Here is a 24,165-nt window from a genome sequence, read left to right on the forward strand (position 1 = left end):
CATTTTTTTTATTATTTTTTTTTTTCTGTTTGAATTTTGTTTTTAAAAAAAAAAAAAAAAAAAAAAAAATTAATCGGACCAATCGCGGGCCGCCACGTGCCGTGGGACCCGCGCTACAGTGTTGACCCGGGTTCACTGCAGTGAACTTGCAAGAGACAGGTTCACCACTTTTACTTATTTTAATATTTTTTTTTTTCGAAAACCGTGTGAACTCCCCCATTGAACTCTCAATGGGGATGCCCTAATGCCCAGATTAAAAATATGCAGAACTTGACTATCCACGTAAGTAGTGATTTTTGTTCGTCTCTTGTGTGTTGTAAAAGGTGTGGGATGTACTTAGTAACGAAGAAGCATGGCTACGGGTGGTAAAGAAGTCTACGAACGAGGCAGGAGCGGCCAACGCGGTGTCAGAGGCGCCCGCTAATGCATGGAGACAGAAATATCCGACGGCTAAGGTTGATGATATCTCTGTCGTGTGTCTCTCTATCAACAACAGATATTATTATCCCTAGCGGTGGATATAATAAACAAACCAACTTGTGAAAAAGATAATAACACGAACATCTTAACCAGACTTCTGTGTTTTGCTTATGAGTGTGACTGTGTGTACGTACATATACCGTTGTATGTTCAAGTCGTGTGATCATTAATGAGAAAAGAAACGATAGACATGTTAGATGAGTGGTGTGTGTCGTGGGATGAAAGGAACAAGGACTTTTGACATTTTGGACACACGTCATGGGAATCTATTGAATAATTATTGGAGCTTACCAGAATAATAATTCAAATTTGTTTCCAAGCTCTAATTGACGTTATATAATTTTATTGGTAAAAGAAATTGCTTTATAACTAAGTTTGATGATAAAATCTAACAAATATGATATTGGTTCCCACAAATGGTTTGTAATATTTTTTTATGATTGATATCATCTCCAACCTTTCTTTCTTTTTATTTTTTTTATGATATCAATCTTTTTAAATGGAAACGATTTTTTTTTGCTTCAACGTTATTATAAAAACATAATAAAATAAATTGATTTAATAACAATAACACCAAATAGGTATTATTTTAAAAATAATTGTATTTGCTATTCATTGCTAAAACTATAAAGTTATGAATGTCGATTTTAAAATATCTTACCATCTTATATAAGTCAATAGATCGATTTAGAGAGAAAGGTATCATCACGTATAGATGCATTGATTGATTTTGATTGCTTGGGTTGCCAGTTAAGTTAGTGGATGAAAACAAGTGGAAGAAAGAAAACAAAAGCCGAAATACATATTTTTCTTTGCTTGTTAGAGAGACTTGTAAGGAAAAGATTCCATTCACTCTTTTGTATTTTTCTTTTGTGATTCTCTCAGTTTCATTTATATCTTTGTTGCCCCTACAAGCTTTCGCATTCCATCTCTGGCTAATAATACATAGATTTAGATGTGGGCGTAATCTAAATTTTAGATTCCAAAAGAAGACAGGATAAAATATCCTACTGTTATAGATAACCCTAGTATTTGAATCTTCAAAGTTGTATGTATTTTTTTTCTTCTTCAAAGTAGGAACTTACTATTCGAGTATAATTGTTTTTCAAGAAATTGACCCAACCAATTTTCAAAAAGATTAAAAAACTCACAGATTTAATTTTGTAATTTCAAGATCTCGGAATCTAAATTAACGGGTGAGATATTTTTTTTTAAAAAAAACCATATTTATAACTAAGATATTAAACATACTATATATCTGCAATTTCAATTCATCTTATGTCATCTTAAATATTATTAAAAAAATCTTGATAGATACATGGTGATGAGATACATAAACCAGATGCCAATAGAAATTACACTAGACATGATTAAGAACTATAAAAGAAAACAAAACCAACACGGAATCATTAAAAAGGAATTGCAAAAAACTTAAAAAAAGGATGAGATAAGAAATCTTACGTAGAAAACAAATCTTTTATGAAAAAATTACTCTCTTGCTTGAGGAAAGAGTCCATTGCTATATACTGGTGAAATGTTTCTCCTGAGAGAGACCATCCATTTCAAATGAACTCTCCAACATAGCAAAAGATAAACAAAACCAACAAAATAAATAGTTAAGAAATAACGAGCTGCTAAATCTCAGATACTCAGATACTCCCTCCGTTTTTTAATATAAGTCGTTTTAGAGAAATTTTTTTGTTCCAAATTATATGTCGTTTTCGGTTTTCTATGTAAAATTTATTAATAATTAATGTTGTATGACCAATGATAATATATCTTCTATTTTTCTATTGGTTAAATTGTGGTTAGGTAAATAATTAATGATGTTTTTGTTTAGAAAATATAAGAAATTAAAGGTTTTCTTAGTCTACGTGCATAGCTGTAAAACGACTTATATAAAAAAACGGAGGGAGTAGTAAAGAACATAAAATAAATATTAGCTTCAAGAGACTGAGCAAGAAAAACATGTCTCAACATCTCTTCAGTCTTCACCAAGAAAGAGTTAAAAACAATTTAGGCATCATCGTTGTTAACCAAAGAGGCAAAGACTAAAGAAAGCAAACCCCAACAATTTAAATATAACAAAAACCAGGCTGATCATGATTAGTTGTATCTTTGAATAGATAATTTTTGCAAACCGAAATTAAAGTTAAAAAACGTCACTTTTGCGAAGAAAGTTTCAAAATGTGCCTAAAAATGCAAAATCTATATAATTCTAGAACTAATTAAATAAATAAATAAGTTTCGCTTGCGTGCTTATATAAGCAAAGACGTGTTCCTTCTCCGATAAGAAGATTCATCACCTTATTGATTGGTTGACAAAAAACAAACAGATAAGAAAAGAAAAGATTCATTATTTAATAGTTCCCCCGCCGATTAAAAAGATTCGTATCCACGTCACCATCCGCCTCTCCGACGATGACACCTGTCCCCGTCGCCGTTATCTTCCTCTCCTTGATCGCCCTCTCCGCCGCAAGACAAAACCCTGACGACGACGTCATCAAACTCCCCTCGCAAGCTTCCAGATTCTTCCGCCCCAACAACGACGACGATTCTTCATCGTCCGGCACTAGGTGGGCCGTTCTCGTCGCCGGATCGAGCGGTTATTGGAACTACAGACATCAGGTATCGATAAAGTTTGCTCCTTTATGTAGATTCAGATGATGGGTAGAGATAGGTTTATGGATTCATGAGTGAACTCTTTAAAAGAGTGTTTTTTTTTAGATAAAGCTTCAAACTTTTTTTTTGTTTGCAGGCTGATGTTTGTCATGCTTATCAACTACTGAGGAAAGGAGGATTGAAAGAGGAGAATATTGTGGTTTTCATGTATGATGATATTGCTGATAATGAAGAGAATCCGAGGAAAGGGATTATTATCAATAGCCCTCATGGGAGTGATGTCTATGAAGGAGTTCCCAAGGTTCTTTTTTTTTGCTTTCTTTGGTTTGTGCTATTTAAAGATTCATTCTCTCACTTAATTTTTTTTTTGTGTGGCAGGATTACACTGGAGATGATGTTACTGTTGAGAATCTGTTTGCTGTGATTCTTGGAGATAAAGGTGCTGTTAAGGGAGGGAGTGGGAAGGTTGTGGATAGTGGTCCTAATGATCATATTTTTATATTCTATAGTGACCATGGTGGTCCTGGAGTTCTTGGTGAGTTTTTGGTGAAAACCCAAGAAAGTAGGATGGTTTTGATTAAATTATACTGATGGTTCTGTTTGCAGGGATGCCGACTTCTCCTTACTTATATGCTGATGACTTGAATGATGTCTTGAAGAAGAAACATGCTTCCGGAACCTACAAAAGCATGGTAGATCTCTGAGGTTTCTTATGATATGTTTTTGTTGTTGGTACCGTACTGACAAGCAAGCAAACCTGCAGGTGTTTTATCTTGAAGCTTGTGAATCTGGGAGTATCTTTGAAGGGCTTCTTGAAGAGGGTTTGAACATCTACGCCACAACTGCATCAAACGCAGTAGAAAGCAGTTGGGGTACCTATTGCCCTGGGGAGGAGCCTAGCCCTCCACCGGAGTATGAAACTTGCTTAGGTGACTTATACAGTGTTGCCTGGATGGAAGACAGGTAAGCTGAAGAATCTCAAGATGTTTAGGAATCTCTATGAATCTCCCATATATTGATTCTGATGTTTTGTTTGACATGCAACAGCGGTGTGCACAATCTACAAACTGAGACTCTACGCCAACAATATGAGCTAGTAAGCTTTCTCTGCATAATCTTGTGATACTATTACTAATATGAGCTAGTAAGCTTTCTCTTGGCTAATGTGTGTCTGTGTTTTCAGGTGAAAAAGAGGACTGCTGGTGGTGCGTCTGCTTACGGTTCTCATGTCATGCAGTATGGAGATGTAGGACTTAACAAGGATAAGCTCGACCTTTACATGGGAACAAACCCTGCCAATGACAACTTCACCTTTGTGGATGCTAATTCACTGACTCCACCTTCAGGAGTTACTAACCAGCGTGATGCAGATCTTGTCCATTTCTGGGATAAGGTTCCTTTTTCCCAATCTTCTTTACATAATTTAGATGATGCTGAAGTGATTAGTACAATTATTTTACATGTTATAATTTTTTCGTGCAGTACCGAAAGGCACCAGAAGGTTCCACAAGGAAAACAGAAGCTCAGAAGCAAGTCCTTGAAGCCATGTCTCACAGACTTCATGTTGACAATAGTGTGAAACTCGTCGGCAAACTCTTGTTTGGCATCTCAGAAGGTTCTGAAGTGCTAAACAAAGTAAGGCCTGCTGGACAACCACTGGCCGATGACTGGACTTGCCTTAAAAACATGGTAAATAAAATAAATACATCCATTTTTACTTGTCATTCTTATCATCAATTATGTACATCATTGCAAAGATAGTCAGAGGATATGAGGTCAGTATTGAAAAACGTATAGACATGGTCATGACATTACTACGTCAATATAAGATAGAAAAGTCAGTTTGTGGAGCCCAACACTGTATTATTAACCAGGATACTGAGAAAATCAGACACTTGCTTCTCTACTGATTGATGGATGTTAATATAGATAAGAAAAGATATTTACCTTCATATTGTATGTGTAGGTGAGAGCTTTTGAGAGACACTGTGGGTCGCTGTCACAGTACGGTATCAAGCACATGAGGTCCTTTGCAAACATCTGCAACGCAGGGATCCAAATGAGGCAAATGGAAGAGGCAGCTTCACAGGCTTGTACATCAATCCCATCTGGTCCTTGGAGCTCTCTTCACCGTGGATTCAGTGCTTAAAACCCCTAATCCATCTTTGCATTTGTTTAATACCCAAATATTCCTATTTCGATTCCCCTGTATATCTCATTATCATTTCCCTCTTGATTGTGTAATTACAGATTATCTATTTGCTTTGTACAAAATGCTTGTAGAAACTCAAGTTAATGTAAACAACGGTTTGCTTATTTATATACCTTCTCGCAAATTCTCAAATGGCTTTTGTAGCTGAAAATAGAACTGAGTAATGAGTTTCCGAACACGGGAGCTTTATTAGAACTTGAGTAATGAGTTTTTACATACACCAAGTGTGTAGAGATAAAGGAAACAGAACAACAGATCATTTGGTGACGGTGAAGCTTGCACGGAAGTTTGATATCATAACAGGGCACTCCCCCTTCTCATCATACTCTGTGAACTCCTCTCCGCTCGACAAATCAATCTCATCAAACTTGGTTCCAGATTCCTGTTTAGGCCACACGAAAAGAAAAAAACTCAACTCATGAGAGCTGCAAGTAAGTATTAAGCATCAAAGAGTAGACTGTGATTGTTACAACTTACAGCTTCAGCTTTCCAAAATCCACCAAATCCGAAATCAATGGGTTCGTAGCCTCGACAGTCAAACACCATAAGAGGAGCATGCTCTCCAGCCTCAGAATCTTCCTGAGTTAAAGGTCGACCTTTCCCTGGAATCATTGTCACATTCCCTTCCCTTCCACAGAACTTACACTATAACAACTCACGGAGACAAACCATCAAATTTCACGCATAAAGAAAATGTCCTCGAAAGAGTGAAGATCAATGATTACCTTCTGAACGAGATGGCAAGTACCCCTACCTCCAGGAGGAGTAAAAGTCTCATTCAAAGTCACACATGTTTCTTTCTGAGTCACCTCTCCGCATTGTTCACATTTCAACTAAAAACACACACACACATGAAAACAATCTCTTAATACTTTTCATGCTAAATATGAAAAAGAGGAGACAAGAAACAAGTAGGCGGTAAACACGACCATACTATTTGATCTCGCTCACTTATTACATAACAAAAAACACTTGTAATTTATTTCCCGACAACAAACCACTGACTGTTCTGTCATATGCTCAATTCCACAAATTTGAAACGCAAGGAGAAATTGAAACGATTTTAAGCAGTTAAAAAAAAATCAACCTTTTAAGACCAAAGCTATGCAGAAGAACGGTTAATCATATACACAAGTAAACGAAGCGATGAAACGAATCGAAGACTGTCAAAAAAATGGAGGAAACCTTGAAGAGGTAAGGGAAGTTGGGATCATCGCAGCCACCGGAGGGCTGGAGATTAGTGAGATTCTCGAGATCAGCCGTGATTTTGAGCACATAGTTCACCATCTTAAGAATCTTCTTCTGATCCTGGTGGTTTTGGGTATTGAGAAAGAATGAGAGTGCTTTAAAAGGCCGGTCGGACCAGTAAACCGATCCGGTTATTGAAATATAAGGTCGACGTCTGTTAGTGGACTACAATGATTGGATGTCTGATGTCTCATTTCTCATTGGATTATTAGCCCAACTCGAAAACTCAGGCCATTTATCATTTTAAATCTTTTCAAATAACTTTTTTAAAAAATGTTTTCTTTTTCAAAAAAAAAAGAGCAAATTCAATTTTCTTTCACAATTGTACAAAGACATAATGATTTTTATTTTTGACAATATTATCTAACAAATAATAGCTAACTAGACTTGTGAGCACTTATTTACATACTTCACTAAAGTTTTGAAAATAAGAAAAGTCGACGATCGATCTATTTTGAATTTGGACAGTAAACAGTGTAAATATCTTTGGTGTCGACCTATTTTGAATAAGAAAACTCGATCGACCTATTTTTGTGTTTCAAAAAAAAAAAAAAATTTGGTCTCGAAGTCCCTTATCTCACACATGTCTTGTAAGTCGAAATTTAGGCTACAACAACATTTGTTCACTATTATAAACCACACGTTATAAATCTGTTTTTTTTTTTTCTCTCAGAACAATAACATACAAAAGCTTGCTCCTGTGCTACGTTTTGTTCCTTTCTGACATAATATGTCACCGCAAGGAAAAATATAAAAGAATGTTAAAGCTCGTGCGAATAGTGGGAACGCACCAACACGCAACCTCTTTGGGGAATCCATCAACAACCAAACACGTTGAATTAAAGTCAATCTATTGTCTTGCCATTTGGCTTGACGTCGGTTTCGGAAAGCCACGTACGTAGTGTGCATAGCTTCATGCCCAATCAATCACACTGTATCATCGTCATTACTTGCACATTATTGTCGTCATTATCATTTTACTTTTTCTAACCAATATTGTGGCTGATACTATATCTATTCTATTTCTACGTTAGTCTCCAGCACATAAAATACAGTCCACAGATAAATAATCAGAACGATTAGTATATTCTTGGCCACTCTTTGATTAACCGTTAAACTATCACTTTCGGAAAAGCATCTAGTCATTACTTTGATGTTTTCTTTTCGTATATACGTTAACTAGATATCTAAGTTTTCCAACTTAAAAAATATATCCAACTTAATTTAATTTGTATGTTTTTTCTAACTTAGAATTTAATTATGTTACTGGGAGTCAAAAGAATTATGATATGTTGAAAATTATATTCTAAGGCTTGAAAATGGTCTAGTCTATTATGTTCTACGGTCAACAGCAAGTGGATATTTTTTAAAAAATATTTCTGCTGAACCTAAGATAAAGTATTTATATGGGAAATTACGTTTTATAGCTATAATACAAAATTCAACTAAGGATATGGAAAAGCAGCTCCTATCCTAGCCACTTTATACTCTCTTTCAACAAAAAAAAATACTTCATCCGCTTTTTAAAAAATAGAAAATTCTAATTATCGATATATTTTTTGTAATTAAATTTTTTCTACAAAATTTAACTAATAAAAGTTTAATAAACACAATTATAATTTTTAAAGTTTACAATTTATCATTAGTTATGCATTGAAAATATTATATATTTACAAGATTTTTTCTTCAAATACGAATTTTTTCGTAACGGAGTGGGAGACTTTGATGGTAATCTATGCATTTTATTTGTTTTATGGTCATAGATAGAAATTTAGTAGTATAAAAAAGAAACAAAAATTGAAGAATCAGTTTTAATTTATGAAAACTACAAAATAATTAATCAATGAAGATTCTTATTTTGTTTTGCATTTTTCCCTTCCCCTCAAACTGAAGTTTTCCAATTTCCATTGATAAAAGTATCTAGATATTCTTATTTGTATTCAGCTAAAGTAAAGTTTAAAGAACAAAACAACAGGTTTTAATTAAGTTTGGTGGTTTTAAAACAACACGTGTCATAAAAACATTGGTTAACATAAAAAGAAAGTCTCACGTGTAACGCCCAAAGCTAAAAGCTTTCTAAAAATCTCTCCACCATTTACCGAACAAAGCGCGCCTCTCCCTTCCTTCCTTCAACCTCTTTGCACTCTCTCTCTCTCTAGACAAAACTAAACCTATCTTTCTTCTGTCTCGACGAAGCTCTGTTCTGTTTCTTCGTATTTAATTTTCTTTTCTGATTTTAAATTTTTTTTCGTAGCGACGCAACGGTTAATGTCTTCCCTTTATGGCTTCTCTCATCTGTAGATGATTAGAATACTCTTTCAATGATGAGATTCGTCTTCTTCTTCATCGTCCTCTACGTGTTAACCGCAAATCCGAAACTAATCGCGTCGTGGGATGAGTCTCCGATTAGATTCTACAATCCTCCCACACCTTCTCCGGCGCCATCGCCGGAGCCTAACCCTGAAGATGAGTCTTCACTTTCGTGCGTCGACGACCTACACGGCGTTGGCTCGTTGGACACCACGTGCAAACTCGTCGCCGATTTGAATCTCACGCGTGACCGTTACATCTCCGGCAAAGGCAACCTCGACGTTCTGCCCGGCGTCAGATTGGTTTGCAACGTCCCGGGATGCTCGTTGACGGTCAACATCTCCGGGAACTTCTCGCTGGCCGAGAACTCGACGGTCATCGCCGGGAGTTTCCGCCTCGCGGCGGAGAACGCCGATTTCGCGGTCGGCTCGGCGGTGGACACCACCGGGTTGGGCGGGGAGCCGCCGTCGGGGGCGAGCGGGACGCCGGAGGGAGTGGAGGGAGCCGGCGGAGGGTACGGTGGGAGAGGGGCTTGCTGCTTGTCCGATACGACGGCGAAGCTTCCCGGGGATGTGTGGGGTGGTGACGTGTACGGTTGGTCATCTCTTGAGAAGCCGGAGGTTTATGGTAGTAGAGGTGGGACCACGAGTAATGAGGTTGACTACGGTGGAGGTGGCGGCGGGATGGTGGCGATGGAGGTGTTAGGGCGTGTGGGGCTAAACGGCAGCGTTTTGGCTGATGGGGACAGTGGTGGAGTCAAAGGTGGTGGTGGGTCCGGCGGCAGCATCTTCGTCATGGCACATAAAATGTAAACTCTTTCCTTTAATCTTTGTTTTATGACTAATGGTTTCTTTCTTTAATGGGAGAGAGTTTTGATTATTTTAGGCTTTGCATTGGTTTAGTGATGTTAAGAAAAAAAAAGATAGAGAAAGAGTTATTACTAGGACTCGTCTGATTCCACATTTGGTGGTTGGTGGTAACTTAATGCAGACAAAGGTTTAAAGTTAGACCTTTTAAATAATGCTGCATTTAGCATCTGTCTTTTTTGAATCCACTTTGGTTTTGTTTTCTAGTGAATAGTGAGAACTTAATATCTAGAAAGCTCCAAATTTTTAATGAGAGTTTTAGTTACATCTATTGTTAGAAACCACTTCCTCTATGTAATGTTATTATGTTATCCCCATTTGATGGGCTGATAGAAATGTTTTGGTTAATGCGACAGGGAAGGAAATGGTCGGATAAGTGCATCTGGAGGCGATGGTTATGCTGGTGGAGGTGGTGGACGAGTATCTGTCCATATATACAGCCGCCACTCTCAGCCGAAAATCTTTATCCATGGTTAGGCTTCAGTTTTGGTCTAATAACCATTCCTTAAATTGACATTATGATGATGATACTCTGCTGGGAATTTTCTTGCCAACTCATCTTGATGGTCCCATCTTTTGTATAATAAGTATTTGTGACAGTTCAATTGTATTTTTTTCTTTTTGTAGGAGGTAGTAGTTTTGGTTGTCAAGAAAATTCTGGAGCTTCTGGGACACTGTATGATGTTGTTTCAGAGAGCTTAACTATAGACAACCAGAATAAGACAACTTTTACAGACACTCTTCTCTTGGAGTTCCCTTACCATCGCCTTTTCACCAATTTGTATATCCAGAATATGGCCAAAGTTGCTGTTCCCTTGCGTTGGAGCCGTGTCCAGGTTTGTGAACATTACAGAGATTCTTGACTGTTGTTAAAGATTTTTAAAGAATATTTGTTTTAGGTATGTTGAGGTTTATACTAGTGTTACTGGTGTTACAGGTTCAAGGATCAATAAGTTTGTCAAATGGTGGAGAGTTGAACTTTGGTCTTGCTCGTTATGCTTCTTCAGAATTTGAGTTATTCGCAGAGGAAGTCTTGATGAGCAATTCTGCTATCAAGGTACCCTATTAAACTTGTAAAGACACATGAGTGTTTTTGTTTTTATTTCTCACTATGTGGATCTCTATGCTATGTGTTAGGTGTTTGGGGCATTGCGTATGACAGTGAAGGTGTTCTTGATGTTGAAGTCAAGAATGTTTATCGATGGTGGTGGTGTGACAATGCTGGGGACTTCAATGCTTGATATTAGTAATTTGTTAGTGCTCAAGGTATTATAATTATATTTATTAATATGTTCCTCATAGTATGCAACTTTGATGTCCTATAATTTGCTCTTTACATTTACACAGGAGTCATCAGTGATACAATCCAATGGAAACCTCGGAGTACATGGGCAGGGTCTGTTACATCTAAGAGGCGCTGGAGATACAATTGAAGCACAACGTCTGATTTTGTCTCTGTTTTATAGCATCAAGGTAATAAAGATAACCTGCATCATATTTTTTTGGGCTGTTACATGTAATGTTACTAGGTAAAGAGTGGACGTTTTATGATTTGTGAAGGTTGGAGCTGGAGCGGTCTTGCGTGGTCCTTTGCAGAATACATCAACTGGTGGCCTGTAAGTTCCGAGAAGGTTCGGATGATCCTTCAACAAAAGTCTTTTATCTATAACATTTTTTGTTGTTGTTGTACTGAGCCAGTGAAAACTTTTATGTTTGGTTTTGTTTTAAAGTACTCCAAAGCTTTACTGTCAACGTGAAGATTGTCCTGTTGAGCTACTCCACCCGCCGGAGGATTGCAATGTCAATGCATCACTTCCATTCACTCTTCAGGTGCTTGCTTGTTCACAGAATAAATATGAATATGATGAGTGAATATGCTCTAATAGTTTTCTCTGGTGCAGATCTGCCGAGTTGAGGATATTACTGTTGAAGGTCTCATCAAAGGATCTGTTATACATTTCCATCTGGCAAGAACCGTCGTTGTCCGCTCTTCTGGAACAATAACCGGAGATGGGATGGGTAAGGCACACATACTCATTGAAGACTTGTGTCTTATGTGATATGAACAAGTTTTTTTGAGAGATTTAATTATGAACACAGGCTGCAAAGGTGGAGTGGGGACAGGTAGGTTTCTGAGAAGCGGTATTGGGAGTGGTGGTGGACATGGCGGTAAAGGTGGAAGCGGGTGTTACAATCATACTTGCATTGAAGGTGGTGATTCTTATGGAAATGCAGATCTACCTTGTGAACTTGGCAGTGGAAGTGGAGATGAAGAGTCATCAGATTCAGTTGCTGGTGGTGGAATCATTGGTAAGTCATGTTTTGTCTATAGAGAAGTGATTGGTTCATTTTTGAAATGTATTTTCCTAATAAATTTTTTATTTCTAACCAATTTGTGGAGTGATTGGTTCATTTTTGATATGTATCTTCCTAATGATTTTTTGTTATTACCAATTTGTGAAGTGATTGGTTCGCTTGAGCACCCACTTTCAAGCTTGTCACTTGAGGGAACGATAACAACTGATGGTGAGACTCCCAGGAAGACGCTTAAAACCATAAGTAACACAAGTTTAGGACCTGGTGGTGGTTCAGGTGGAACAGTGCTTTTGTTCTTGCGCTCACTTGACATAGCCAAGTCCGCTATTCTCTCTAGTATTGGGGGAAACGGTAGTCTAAAGGGAGGTGGTGGGGGAAGTGGTGGAAGGATTCATTTTCATTGGTCAGACATTCCAACTGGTGATGTTTATCATCACATTGCCAACGTAAAGGGAAGAGTTTATGTAAGGTTTGTCATAAAAAAAATTTCATTCTTTTGTTATACTCAAATTTATTTTCTTAATGCATTCTTGTAACATATTTGTATTATTAATTTACAGAGGAGGGTTGGGTGCAAGTGAAGATAACGTTGGAGAGGCAGGAACTTTGACTGGTAAAGCTTGTCCAGAAGGCCTCTATGGTCTATACTGCGAGGAATGTCCAGTTGGAACTTATAAGAATGTTACTGGATCTGATAAAGCTCTGTGTAGTCTTTGTCCGGCTAGAGATCTTCCCCACCGTGCTGTATACATCACTGTTCGAGGTACTTTTTTGTATGAGAAACTCTTGGCGGTCTATGAGCTTGAATTTACATAAACTTTGATTACTTGTTTTCTTGACAGGTGGTGTTGCGGAAGCCCCTTGTCCATACCAATGCGTTTCTGATAGATATCACATGCCGCATTGTTACACTACACTTGAAGAGTTAATATACACATTTGGTGGACCTTGGTTGTTCGGCATCCTTTTGGTAGTTTTGCTCCTTCTACTAGCACTTGTTTTCAGCGTTGCCCGGATGAAATTCATAAGTGGCGAGGAGGTACACGGAGCTACCACAACTCATCATGGCTCTCAGATTGATCACTCATTCCCATTCCTTGAGTCTTTGAACGAGGTTTGCTTAGTTACTCATTTTTCATGTGAATGGAACATAACAATTGAGGAAATAGTATTTGGTTGCTTAGTTTCCTTTTATAGTTAATATTTATGTTTATGTTTATTTAGGTGATGGAGACAAGTAGGGTGGAGGAATCACAGGGACACATGCATAGGATATATTTCTTAGGTCCTAATACATTTAGTGAACCTTGGCATCTTTCTCATACTCCCCCAGATGAAATAAAGGAGATTGTGTAAGTAACTTATTACATTTTGACTATAGTTTAGTTCATGCCTGAAACTTGTTTATGAAATACATTTTGCTTTGGTCTCCTTACTTGATTTTTTTCCTTTTTAGGTACGAGGCTGCGTTTAATGGATTTGTTGATGAGATCAATGCTATAGCAGCATACCAGTGGTGGGAGGGTGCGATATACATCATGCTTTCAGTTCTTGTCTATCCGCTTGCGTGGTCGTGGCAGCAATCACGTAGGAGGCTGAAGTTTCAGAAACTCCGTGACTTTGTTCGTTCAGAATATGACCATTCTTGTCTACGCTCATGTCGTTCAAGAGCATTATATGAAGGGTTAAAGGTACATACTCTATCTATTAGAAAGAAAGTTAAATTGCTAATAATAGTTATATGTGAGAATAGGACAAGTTGTACTAGGATCTTAGTCAAGAGATAGATGTAAGCTTATGTTTTCTTCAAGTTGCATACATTTATCATATTACATTGACCTTTATTAATAAATTTTTGTTAACATTATTCATTGTTTACAAATTGAACTTGTGATGTGAATGTGCAGGTAGCTGCTACCCCTGACTTGATGCTAGCTCATCTAGATTTTTTCCTTGGTGGCGACGAAAAGAGAAACGATCTTCCTCCTCCTGTTCATGAAAGATTCCCAATGCCTTTAGTTTTTGGTGGCGATGGAAGTTACATGGCTTATTACTCACTCCAAAGTGATGATATTCTGACCAGTCTTTTGAGCCAGGTTCGGTCTTTTCTTGTTTGGGTGTTAATGACTGTAATATCGTTACTGAACTTACCTTGTTTTTCTATAGTTGGTCCCACCTACCACTTGGTACCGCTTTGTAGCTGGACTTAACGCTCAGCTGCGCCTTGTTCAGCAAGGGAAATTAAGGTCCACGTTTCGCTCGGTTATGAGATGGATTGAGACTCACGGAAACCCTGCCTTGAAAAGAAACGGTGTACGTGTTGACCTAGCTAGGTTCCAGACCTCTCCTTCCTCGTCTTGCCAGTATGGAATCCTTGTTCAGGCCATTGTAGATGAAGTGCCATCGCCAAGAGATGTTAATGAGACAGAACAGCAGCATCCTTGGTAAGAAAACTTCACTTAGCTTCTCTCTGATGTTTATTTGTTATAAAGCCAAAGATGTAGACTCACTCATTCTTTGAGTTTTGAATATGCAGGGGTGTACAAATTGATAACTCGTCTTTACATTTCACACAATCTCCAACTACCTCAATCAATCACTTCAGGCACCGAGACGGCGGAGAGATCATAGACATTGGTAGCTTACAGTTTCTCAAAGAAGAGAAAGATGTCCTCTCCCTACTCTCATTCTTGATTCATAACACAAAACCTGTTGGCCATCAGGTAAAAAAAAGCCTCCCTCTACTTCAAAACATATTGCATTCTTTTTCTTCTTACTAAGTGTTTTTAAATGTGGTGATGACAGGATCTGGTTGGTTTGGTTATCTCGGTGCTACTCTTAGGAGATCTAACTCTAATGTTACTCACGCTGCTCCAACTCTACTCCATATCTATCCTGGACGTTTTTCTCGCTTTGTTTATTTTACCTCTCAGCATCCTTTTCCCGTTCCCTGCTGGAGTCAGCGCTTTGTTTAGCCACGGACCAAGGCGTTCTGCTGGACGCACTCGTGTCTATGCCTTGTGGAACATCACATCTCTGGTCAATGTCGTAAGTACTCGTCTTCTTTATGCAAATACTTTCTGCAGAATTAGATAATACAAAACAAAAGAAATTAGACAAATTTTATGATTTGTACAGATATTATTGCTTGATTTAGCAGATTTAGACTAATTTAGATCGATAGTTTAAATCGATTTGAGTCGTATAAATCAGATTATTTTTTAAAAATCGTTTCAGCTAGGACCTAGTTATAAGCCGCCTACACCGATTTTTAGAACCATGATGCAACTACTACTCTTCTTAAAGCCTAATATGGACCTTCTCTTGTTACTGCAGTCTCCTTCACCTTCTATTACATGATTAAAAAACCTTTTGTGCAGGTTGTTGCGTTTGTGTGTGGATATATTCACTATCATGGCTCATCAGCTGGAAAAAAGATTCCGTATCTCGAGCCATGGAACATTAGCATGTGAGAAGGACCCTTAAATCTCAACCTTATAATAACACATTTGCTATTGCGACATCGACTAACATTTTGTTGTTGCAGGGACGAGAACGAATGGTGGATATTCCCGGGCGCTTTGTTCTTGTGCAAAGTGTTGCAATCCCAACTAGTAAACTGGCACGTTGCGAATCTTGAGATACAAGATTACTCCTTATACAGTGATGACTCCGAGCTGTTCTGGCAGTCGTAAGACTCGATACTCAACCATAATTTAATACAAAACACAGGTGAAGGGAGCTGGTTTTTTTTATACAAAGGCGTCTTCTGGTGCAACAAGCTGATTCAAAGATTTTTCAGGTGAATATAGCTAACTCTTTAGGCAAGTAGTTAAAGGAATGAATAATCCTGAAAGATTGGGGGAACAAAATGCATATGCTTGTATTTGATTCCCCCACGCCAAGATCCATCTTGTTTTTTCAGATGATTGGGACTGGGATATTTGTTTCGATGTTTTAAATGATGTTACAAAGATTATTTTCTAGTGGCTTGGTGCTGTCTTGCTTGTCATATACAATGTTGTGTTGAGTTCTGGACTTGAAATGTTCAAGAGATTACAATTGACAGCTTTGAGGCGACTTTTGTTCCTTCCTAACCAATTTAAGATTAGAAACAACATAACAATAGATCCTGGAACAAGAACCTGAGTTGATGAGAATGAATCTCCTTAGCCACAACCCAGAGAAGCTGCAAATTATAAGGATCAACTATGATCCTACACATTCAAAGCTAACGATCATAAGCGGATAGACCTATCAAAGCTTGGAATCGAAATTGCGAGTGCTGGTGATGTTTCAGACCAACGGCAGTGTGCGAGCTCTGAGCGCTGTGAAGCAGTTATTAAACCAACTTTAACCGATACGCTCACAAAATCAGTTTACAATAGTATACCGGTTTGAATCAGTCTATTTGACATGGAAATACAGAGTTAAATGTCATACAAACTGAAAGACTCGAAACAGAAAGAAATGGAGCCCGTAATTTAGCCTCAATCCAACGCTAACACTCTTCCAGGAAAGCACGTCCGAGATTTGTTGCTAGAGCGAGTCTCACAGAACTCACAGCTTGAGCAGACAAATCAGATTCTATGAAGCCTGGTCTTATCTTTGCAATGGATGCTTCCTGTAGTTTGTTCAACATCAGGTTGGTCTGTGTTACATTCAACAGCGAACGCTCTGGCCAATTCAACAGCTTCAACTGTATAAGAAAACAAAACTTTTTTAAGCTGCATCCTCTTTATCAATCAAAGGAAAGAAAAACAAGATTTTGAATCTTTACTGAATCATGCAGCAGAGGAAGCCAGAAGCGTTGAGGAGTAGAGGGGCTCTTCATTAGCTGCAGTATTTAAACACAGCAGAGCAATATTAATAGGCCTGAGCACAGTGTTCCCGTAGGAAACGGAAATATAAACTAAGATGGATGTAGAGGGGCTTGATGTATTTACATACCGATACAAGTCTCTCCACAGCTTCGTGAGCCGCATCTATGGCTTTTCCATCCTTGACGAGATTCAGTGATCTCTTGAAATCTCTATACCTGGAAAAATATGGCAATTAATTTAGGATAGATTATTACAGAACCAAAACCATTAGCAAAGAAAGCAGAAGACAGATGATTATTACTTGTGAAGAAAATCAAGACCACCAGAGATCTGCGAGTCGGAACCCAGCAGTTCGACCAGGCCTTCCCATTGCTGCATGTTAAGAGTATGAAATAAAAATAAGAAGGACAAATACAAAATGAATAATGTTTCGAGTATGGCTTGGAGAATACATATACCTTGAGACTTTCATCGGACAATGACTTTCCAACAGAATCAAACAGCTGTTGAGAAATCACTTTGAGAGAGTGCTCGTCCCGTGCTTGCTGAAGCCAAAAAATCCCAGACCCTTTCCTCCCATGTTTCCAGTGATGCACTCCAGAGATCTAACCAATATAACTTACTTCAGATGAAATATGTTTTTCTGTTCTTTTCCACCAATTTTGAGATAAGAAAACACAAATGTGGAATATATTTTCAACAAATAAATACCTTCATAAGTTTAGCACTGACATAACCAAGTTCATATAGACGGCAAATCTCTAGACTCTGCATAAGGAGAAATATAATTACCCTGTAAAGCCATCTGACAAGATGATTTTATTCAACAATAGAGAATGTAAATTGATGAAACCTTAATAAGCAGCTGATTGTCTTGAACTGGCTGCCTATAGAACAACAATTCTAATAAGCCTAGGCCCTGTTTCTCGCAGGATGATAGATAAACAGGAGCTATCTGCAAAACCAAACACAAAGCTTCTTATACAAAAGGTACCAATATGATTAAGTTCTATGCAGATTTAGCTTGATATTTTTACAGGAAAGGTACAAGATGTCATAAAAGAAAAGATACCTGCCAAGTCAAAGCATGAGAAGAAAGAACTTGAGCATAGACAAGTCTATGGAGCTCTTCCATGTTGATTCCACCCAAGTTTCGCTGCTCCTCATGTACAAGAACTTCCCCTTCTTCGCTTCCAGCTGTCAATAACTCCATCGCATGTGCAACCATCCTAGCAACAAACACAAAATAGCATCCTCATGATCCGTTTCCATAAACAATATAGCATTCTCAATGGAGTTAATAACAAAAAAACGGCCTCCTTGCCTACCAGGAGCCAAACTCTTTGGAACAAACTGCCAGCACAACCTGCATCATTTAGTTACACCATGCCGAATTAGGGTGACAGAAAGCTGAGATAGTTACAACTCTTATTGGGGTTAAAATCCATTTCTGACCTCAGTATTCTCTCCAAGAATTCCAATAAGCAGCCTCAGAAGCTTATGGGAAGTGTTAACTGGCTTTGACTCAACACATTTCTGAGCAAGGTTATGCATGCCTTCTAGTCCCTGCAATGACACATGGTATAATAGGGACTGAGTTAAAAAACAACGCTCAGATATAAACAGGCAAACAATAAGTAAAACAATTCACCTTCGTGAATGGCCTGAGATAGAGTAAATGTGAAACAAACAACTCCATCCAGTTAGATGTCGCAGCTGAGAGGCAATCGGCATTTCCCATCATGATCTTCAACATATTTCTCAAGCCCTCGCGGGTCGGACGGTGAGCACATTGAACCCAGAAGGCACTGCACTCTAGTTTAGTTATCTGAGACTGCCATCTTTCTCGTGTCTGCCACAAAGGAAAAGGGGCAGGATCAGTCTAGAGTTTAGACAACACTGAAAAGGGAAAGAATGATAGGTCTTTTTAACATACCTTCATAAAATCAGGCTTTGCTGCAAAGCATTCACCAAACATACCAGCTTCTAGTTTTGGACGCATCCGTGGCATTTTTGAAATGAGAACAGCGACAGCTTCTACCAGACCATTTTCTGTCTACTTCATCAAATTTGTATTTCATTATGATAGTCACTCCATATGATATGACATGAATCTTAAACATGAACTACTTTACCAACCTCACGATTTCCTAGCTGGTCTAGTTGATAAGAACCATGCAAGTGTAACAACTTCACCTGAAAATAAAAGCATGGGCAAATTATCCCTCAAACTGCAACGTTCAAAATAAAATTAAACAGAACCCGCTTTGATCTATCCCAAAAGGTACGAACCACTATCTCTAGCCAACCAACTGATAAAGCAGATGACATCACTTCCCAGTATCTTGGATCATCCTCGATAGCCTGCAAATGCAAATAAACGCACAAAGCAACTCAGTTCGTCATCCAATTGTTTAATCAAATTCTCATAGAAGACCATAAGCGCGCGTGAACAGACCTGTAGGCCAACAAGTTCCTTTTGGAAATCCTCGAGCTTTGAGTAGATAGTTGGATGTGCACTTGACAGAAGTACATCATAATCCTGCCATGATATCAATAATCAGTAACATATTCTACAAGGTAGCAAAATCAAGATAGCTTCACTAATGGAGAAAGAAACTAATTACAGATAGCCAGTCAACGAGCCGTTCTGGCCACCAAGACAGACATGTCTTGTCAGCATAAAACATTTCCATCAACTCCCACGCAGCCTTTAAACAAGTCGGTTCCTCAGCACTCTGCAATTGAAAAAATCTCACACACTCAAAACTATAACTCACTTACATAAGAGTTAGAACTAGTAAAGCATAATTAAAGTTTTAACCTTTATAACTGATCTTGGATCTTCAATCAAAGGAGCAGGAGAAGACACTGAATCACTAAGAAGAGACTTAATCTCCTTACTGTACTCCATCACATACTCCCACCTGTCACACACACAACACATACATTATACCAAAGAACAAAACTTTTAATTGATAGTGTAAACTCGAGTGCCCTCACCACGCAGTCTGGTACAGAGACGGACTCGTATCCATCTTAAACAAGCTCGAAATCGAGTTTCTCCTGCTCTGCAAAAGCGCAAACGGAGAAACAGATCCATAAGCGATCCTCCGCCACTGCGCGTCGCCGATCTCGCCGTCCTCGCCGCTAAGCCTCACGTTCACCACCTCGCCGCCAGCTTCTCCGCCGTCGTCGTCATCGCGCGGCTCCGGATTGCGTAAAACCGTGACGCGGAGGTTGTTCCCGCACCCCCAGGAGATGGAGAGCCTGTGAGGCCGAGACTTGAGGCTGTAGCGAAGAGGATACACCGCCGGAGAGTTCTCCTTGGTCGAAAACGGAACTAATTCTCCGCCGTTGGGTAATCCGTCGCTGGGTTTCGGATTCATACCCGGCATTTTCGGAGCTCCGGTGGCCGTTAGGGTTTTTGATCGGGGTTTTGAGAGAGTGGTGACTCTAGCCGCCAGAATAACAGAGGCGACATCAAAACGCACCGTGTCGATAACTTTGGTAATTTACATTAGTAGGTACATACTTTGAAAGGTTTTATGAATTAGACCATTATGTTTACCGAACTTTAATCTAATACCAAACAACGCGTCGTTTTTGGTTTATGAATATGGACAGCCTGGCGTTTTACGGTTACCGTGTCGATATTTATAGTAATTGCATTAGTAGCTACTAACTTTGAAAGGTTTTCTGAATTGGACCATTATGTTTACTGAATTTTAATTTAATACCGAACGACGCATCGGTTTTGGTTTATAAATATGGACAGCCTGGCGTTTTATAGTTACCGTGTCGATATTTATATTAATTACATTTGTAGAGGTTTTTAAAATTGGACCATTATGTTAACCGAATTTTAATTTTAAAGGAAAACAACGCGTCATTTTTGGTTTATGAATAAGGACAGCCTGGCGTTTATCGTTACAAAAGCTTTCTCTTATCTCTCTTGTTCTCCTTCATGGTCACAGCATTCGATTTTGAAGGCTTAGCTTTGTAACTCTGTCGCAGAGGAGAAATCGCCATGTGGCCTTCTTCTGGAAACTCTTCGCAGCCTCAAGCTAAGGTACTTTCGCTCTTCTTCTTTGTTTCTCCGTAGCTTTGGTTTTCGAGAATTATCTTAGAAGCAAATTTGTATTAAAGAGACCAGACAAGACTAAGATTGTTGAACGACTCCAAGATGTTTTGTAAGAGAAACCGTAACCAGTTAATGCTCAAGGAGTAAAAAGTCTGATTCTTTCTGAGGAATTTGGCTTCATATTACACAAGTACTTATAGGTCTTGTATTGTATTGTATGTATGTATGTATGCCCGTGTTTGATTGGCAGATAAAGTCTAGAGATTTGTGGTGTAAAAATTGAATGTGTGCTTCTCTTCTCTCACCATTAACTAGAACTTCTCGTGTTTTGTTTCTAAAATCTTATTTGGACTGCAACAATGTAGCTTTATATCTTCTTGTGGTTTTGAAATTTTTTGTGGATTTTTTTTGCCGGTGAATGTGATCAGAAACAGGAGAGGAAGTCGATATCTGGGAGTTTTAAGGCAGAGAATCTAATACCAGGGGTTGTGATAGGTTTCATCATTGGTATGTTGTTGGATCTGTCACAGCAAGTTAAGTTACCTGTGAAAAAGAGCAGACTTTTGTCAAGTAAGACCCAGAACCAGAGCTCCGTACCAAGCAATGGCAGTGAGAAAGAGCTTAAAATGGTTTGTATATCTTTCTAATCTAGTCTATGGCTCTAAATTTTATTGGTTTTGAGTAAAAGTATTGTCACTCAAATATTTATATTCAAAACCTAGTGATATAATTAAATACGAGATGATCTCTCCCCATCAAAGAGACATGCAGAATCTATGAAAGGATGGTGATAAAATTTAAATGTTGTCAGATTTGATCTCTAACTGATTTGAGCTCCTTCTGATCACAGGTTTTAGTAGTTAGGCAAGACTTAAAGATGAGAACAGGCAAAATTGCTTCACAGTGTGCACGTAAGTGTCCTTTTTGAGATGTGTTTGAAGTTTGAAGACTGATTGATGTCTTTGGTGTTAGTCCCAAATGTAAAGTGGCTTTCTTTCTAATATTTGCAGATGCTGCTACCGGCATGTATGCAGAGTTAATGAAGAGGTGGTTTCCTCTGTAGTTAGTGGTTCGCTTCGTAATTAATTAAGCTTATGTTTTTATTCATGATTCTTTCAGCGACCGATACCGTCTGAGGCAATGGGAGGAGTGCGGGCAACCAAAGATAGCCGTCACTTGCAAAAACCAGCAAGAAATGTAAGCTTGACAACAACCACACATTATAACTTTACTTCTTATGTCTCAATGAGTTGTGTTTCAATAAATATTTTTCTCTGATATCAGGAATAAGATTGCAGAAGCGGCTGAGAGCGTTGGTCTCCCCACTTTTGTTGTGGCTGATGCGGGAAGAACAGAGGTAACTAACTAACTATAAGATTCTTAGTTTTATACTTCCTCCTGCTTGATTACATCTTTGATAATATGGTCCAACCGTAGCTCCTAGGCAAAATAAAATTTGACATGCTTATCTACTAATCAAACAGATAGAAAACAAAAACAACCTTTCCTACTTGTCAGAACGTGAGGATAAACTAAATCTTGCTTTCACAGGTTGCAGCTGGATCAAGAACGGTTCTTGCAGTTGGACCAGGTAGAGACTATAGTTCTTTTTAAAAAAATTATGTTTCTAGCTGAAGCAGAACAAATACAGGTGTTGAATGAGAACGTTGTTTCTCAAACATGTTCGTTACTTTTTCTTTAAATTTTCTGTGCAGGACCAAAACAGTTGGTTGATTCCATTACCGGTAAGCTGGCGTTACTCTGATGCCGGAGCTTTCTCCAGGATAATGTTGGTGCAGGCAAATTAGTTGTTGTTTTGTATTGATTAAACTCATGTACCTTATTGGTTAATTTTAGATATAGTTCTGTAAATCATTCGATTGAGTTCTTACATTCTCAAAAAAATTTACCGTGGTAACCAAATGATATGGTATTTGGTTTTTACATCATGGAGTTCTGATATTATCAATTTTGTTTCCTCATGAAAACACTGCTAGGATCATTATTAAAATTAGAGGTATATAAATAAACACAATAATGTTGTATCTTCATCTCTGATAAAAAAAGCAATGTCATTCAAGCTCAGTATGTGAATTAAGGAGTAACGTTTGATTAGAATAACACAATATGAAAAAGCATAATTAAGCTCCAACTAACCTTCAGTTAACTGGATATACTATTAAGTGTTCTTTGAACGTCCGGTAAGCATTAATCAAACAAATTTAGCATCCAATAGGAGAAATTTTCTCTATATTTTCTTACTAGGGTTGGGCACATCACCCAACCAAACGAATCAATTATATTAAATTCTAAACCACAACTGAATTGAACTTATAAAAATCGATCAAACTGAACTATAAATCTTTTGTGACGATCCTTCATATTCAAAATTCCTCTTCATGAAAAAATATATCGTTTCATGTTGTTATTCGTGTTGCCATTTTACAAAAAAAAAAAAATGTTGTTATTCGTGTTTTTGTTTCTCTCCATTGGTCAATTTTCTTTCAATAAAATGCCTCTCAATACTTTTTCAATTTTTGTACGCTATGCAATGATTTTTATGAGAATCTAATTGAAGAAATCTAGTACCAACATGTTCTGACTCCTCGAGTCTCATCATTTTAAAAGCTAGCTACCACACTTTTTACTAGAAACGTACTGACGTACTGCGAGTCTGTGGACACTTAGATTTTTCCCGTTATACTACGATACTCAGTGTCTAGTAGACTAGTGCGTAGATTGATATAAATGATTCTGGTTAGTGTTTTCACTTACATGACAATCTTTAGTCCTTGTCATGCTTAATCTTTTTCTAAATTTGGTTCTTTGTTTTTTCCATTATTTTTATTGTATATAGGTGACTTTAAAATGGATTTGCTTTTGGTACTTTCTTTGAGTGACGTTGAAGTCTTCCCTAAAATTCAGAACGCGACGCTGGACTGTTATGATTCCACATAACTAATTATATAATATAGAGGCACCACATGGCATACAGCATACGCAACATACTCACATGACTCCATAAATCTTTATACGTGCTTGCTTTTACTTATCCTTTTTATAATGTATAACATGGGGATGGCTAACAATGTCTAATGCTCACAAACATTGACAAATAGAATAGTGTAAAAAAAATCGGATCAGACGGCCGTTTGTACAACATCTAGGTATTAGGCGTTTACTAATGCATCTCATGTTTATCCT

The 24,165-nt window shown here is 38.0% G+C and overlaps 5 protein-coding genes across 5 annotated transcripts; 3 read left to right on the forward strand and 2 right to left on the reverse strand.

Annotated features, from left to right (window-relative positions):
* The first annotated feature begins 2,711 nt into the window (after positions 1-2,711).
* On the forward strand, positions 2,712-5,438 carry LOC103850260 (vacuolar-processing enzyme gamma-isozyme). The gene is made up of 9 exons (XM_009126981.2): positions 2,712-3,108; positions 3,239-3,403; positions 3,481-3,637; positions 3,709-3,794; positions 3,866-4,065; positions 4,150-4,198; positions 4,286-4,495; positions 4,585-4,791; positions 5,069-5,438. Exons 1-9 carry the CDS (start codon positions 2,902-2,904, stop codon positions 5,249-5,251), a joined length of 1,464 nt encoding a protein of 487 aa, XP_009125229.1. The 5' UTR covers positions 2,712-2,901; the 3' UTR covers positions 5,252-5,438.
* Positions 5,439-5,475: 37 nt separating this feature from the next.
* Positions 5,476-6,735, reverse strand: LOC103850268 (CXXC motif containing zinc binding protein). Its single transcript, XM_009126993.3, has 4 exons — positions 6,500-6,735; positions 6,040-6,147; positions 5,792-5,959; positions 5,476-5,696 (listed from the first exon to the last, which is right to left on the reverse strand). Exons 1-4 carry the CDS (start codon positions 6,599-6,601, stop codon positions 5,571-5,573), a joined length of 504 nt encoding a protein of 167 aa, XP_009125241.1. The 5' UTR covers positions 6,602-6,735; the 3' UTR covers positions 5,476-5,570.
* Positions 6,736-6,971: 236 nt separating this feature from the next.
* Positions 6,972-16,122, forward strand: LOC103850279. Its single transcript, XM_009127004.3, has 21 exons — positions 6,972-9,680; positions 10,095-10,210; positions 10,366-10,574; positions 10,676-10,795; positions 10,876-11,004; positions 11,086-11,211; positions 11,299-11,354; positions 11,469-11,568; positions 11,640-11,757; positions 11,839-12,048; positions 12,202-12,523; positions 12,615-12,817; positions 12,897-13,168; positions 13,279-13,406; positions 13,511-13,745; positions 13,962-14,150; positions 14,221-14,498; positions 14,591-14,777; positions 14,860-15,102; positions 15,435-15,523; positions 15,602-16,122. Exons 1-21 carry the CDS (start codon positions 8,884-8,886, stop codon positions 15,747-15,749), a joined length of 4,275 nt encoding a protein of 1,424 aa, XP_009125252.1. The 5' UTR covers positions 6,972-8,883; the 3' UTR covers positions 15,750-16,122.
* Positions 16,123-16,380: 258 nt separating this feature from the next.
* On the reverse strand, positions 16,381-20,352 carry LOC103850288 (nuclear pore complex protein NUP85). Its single transcript, XM_009127016.3, has 18 exons — positions 19,881-20,352; positions 19,702-19,804; positions 19,505-19,615; positions 19,336-19,419; positions 19,170-19,241; positions 19,017-19,073; positions 18,814-18,933; positions 18,529-18,729; positions 18,333-18,443; positions 18,206-18,243; positions 17,950-18,106; positions 17,731-17,832; positions 17,589-17,645; positions 17,336-17,482; positions 17,179-17,249; positions 17,005-17,092; positions 16,835-16,891; positions 16,381-16,753 (listed from the first exon to the last, which is right to left on the reverse strand). Exons 1-18 carry the CDS (start codon positions 20,273-20,275, stop codon positions 16,556-16,558), a joined length of 2,169 nt encoding a protein of 722 aa, XP_009125264.1. The 5' UTR covers positions 20,276-20,352; the 3' UTR covers positions 16,381-16,555.
* A 400-nt stretch (positions 20,353-20,752) lies between these two features.
* On the forward strand, positions 20,753-22,926 carry LOC103850298 (peptidyl-tRNA hydrolase 2, mitochondrial). The gene is made up of 8 exons (XM_009127027.3): positions 20,753-20,949; positions 21,390-21,590; positions 21,812-21,872; positions 21,972-22,008; positions 22,081-22,158; positions 22,246-22,318; positions 22,513-22,552; positions 22,677-22,926. The coding sequence occupies exons 1-8, from the start codon at positions 20,908-20,910 to the stop codon at positions 22,724-22,726; spliced, it is 582 nt and encodes a 193-aa protein (XP_009125275.1). The 5' UTR covers positions 20,753-20,907; the 3' UTR covers positions 22,727-22,926.
* The last annotated feature ends 1,239 nt before the right edge of the window (positions 22,927-24,165 follow it).

Source organism: Brassica rapa, chromosome A01, assembly GCF_000309985.2.
Source record: "Brassica rapa cultivar Chiifu-401-42 chromosome A01, CAAS_Brap_v3.01, whole genome shotgun sequence".
NCBI classification, from domain to species: domain Eukaryota; kingdom Viridiplantae; phylum Streptophyta; class Magnoliopsida; order Brassicales; family Brassicaceae; genus Brassica; species Brassica rapa.

What these genes read in the sequence shown, in the direction of transcription:
- LOC103850298 (XM_009127027.3), top strand. Translation starts at nt 20,908, where the DNA reads ATGTGGCCTTCTTCTGGAAACTCTTCGCAGCCTCAAGCTAAG. An exon ending in AATTGCTTCACAGTGTGCAC is followed by an intron (nt 21,873 to 21,971) that starts GTAAGTGTCCTT and finishes TAATATTTGCAG; the next exon opens with ATGCTGCTACCGGCATGTAT. An exon ending in TATGCAGAGTTAATGAAGAG is followed by an intron (nt 22,009 to 22,080) that starts GTGGTTTCCTCT and finishes TGATTCTTTCAG; the next exon opens with CGACCGATACCGTCTGAGGC.
- LOC103850260 (XM_009126981.2), top strand. Translation starts at nt 2,902, where the DNA reads ATGACACCTGTCCCCGTCGCCGTTATCTTCCTCTCCTTGATCGCCCTC. An exon ending in ATTGGAACTACAGACATCAG is followed by an intron (nt 3,109 to 3,238) that starts GTATCGATAAAG and finishes TTTTGTTTGCAG; the next exon opens with GCTGATGTTTGTCATGCTTA. An exon ending in GTTGCCTGGATGGAAGACAG is followed by an intron (nt 4,066 to 4,149) that starts GTAAGCTGAAGA and finishes GACATGCAACAG; the next exon opens with CGGTGTGCACAATCTACAAA.
- LOC103850279 (XM_009127004.3), top strand. Translation starts at nt 8,884, where the DNA reads ATGATGAGATTCGTCTTCTTCTTCATCGTCCTCTACGTGTTAACCGCA. An exon ending in TTCGTCATGGCACATAAAAT is followed by an intron (nt 9,681 to 10,094) that starts GTAAACTCTTTC and finishes TTAATGCGACAG; the next exon opens with GGAAGGAAATGGTCGGATAA. An exon ending in CATTATATGAAGGGTTAAAG is followed by an intron (nt 13,746 to 13,961) that starts GTACATACTCTA and finishes GTGAATGTGCAG; the next exon opens with GTAGCTGCTACCCCTGACTT.
- LOC103850268 (XM_009126993.3), bottom strand. Translation starts at nt 6,601, where the DNA reads ATGGTGAACTATGTGCTCAAAATCACGGCTGATCTCGAGAATCTCACT. An exon ending in ACTTCCCTTACCTCTTCAAG is followed by an intron (nt 6,148 to 6,499) that starts GTTTCCTCCATT and finishes GTGTGTTTTTAG; the next exon opens with TTGAAATGTGAACAATGCGG. An exon ending in GATTTTGGAAAGCTGAAGCT is followed by an intron (nt 5,697 to 5,791) that starts GTAAGTTGTAAC and finishes TGGCCTAAACAG; the next exon opens with GAATCTGGAACCAAGTTTGA.
- LOC103850288 (XM_009127016.3), bottom strand. Translation starts at nt 20,275, where the DNA reads ATGCCGGGTATGAATCCGAAACCCAGCGACGGATTACCCAACGGCGGA. An exon ending in GGCTCGTTGACTGGCTATCT is followed by an intron (nt 19,420 to 19,504) that starts GTAATTAGTTTC and finishes ATATCATGGCAG; the next exon opens with GATTATGATGTACTTCTGTC. An exon ending in ATCTCAGGCCATTCACGAAG is followed by an intron (nt 18,444 to 18,528) that starts GTGAATTGTTTT and finishes GTGTCATTGCAG; the next exon opens with GGACTAGAAGGCATGCATAA.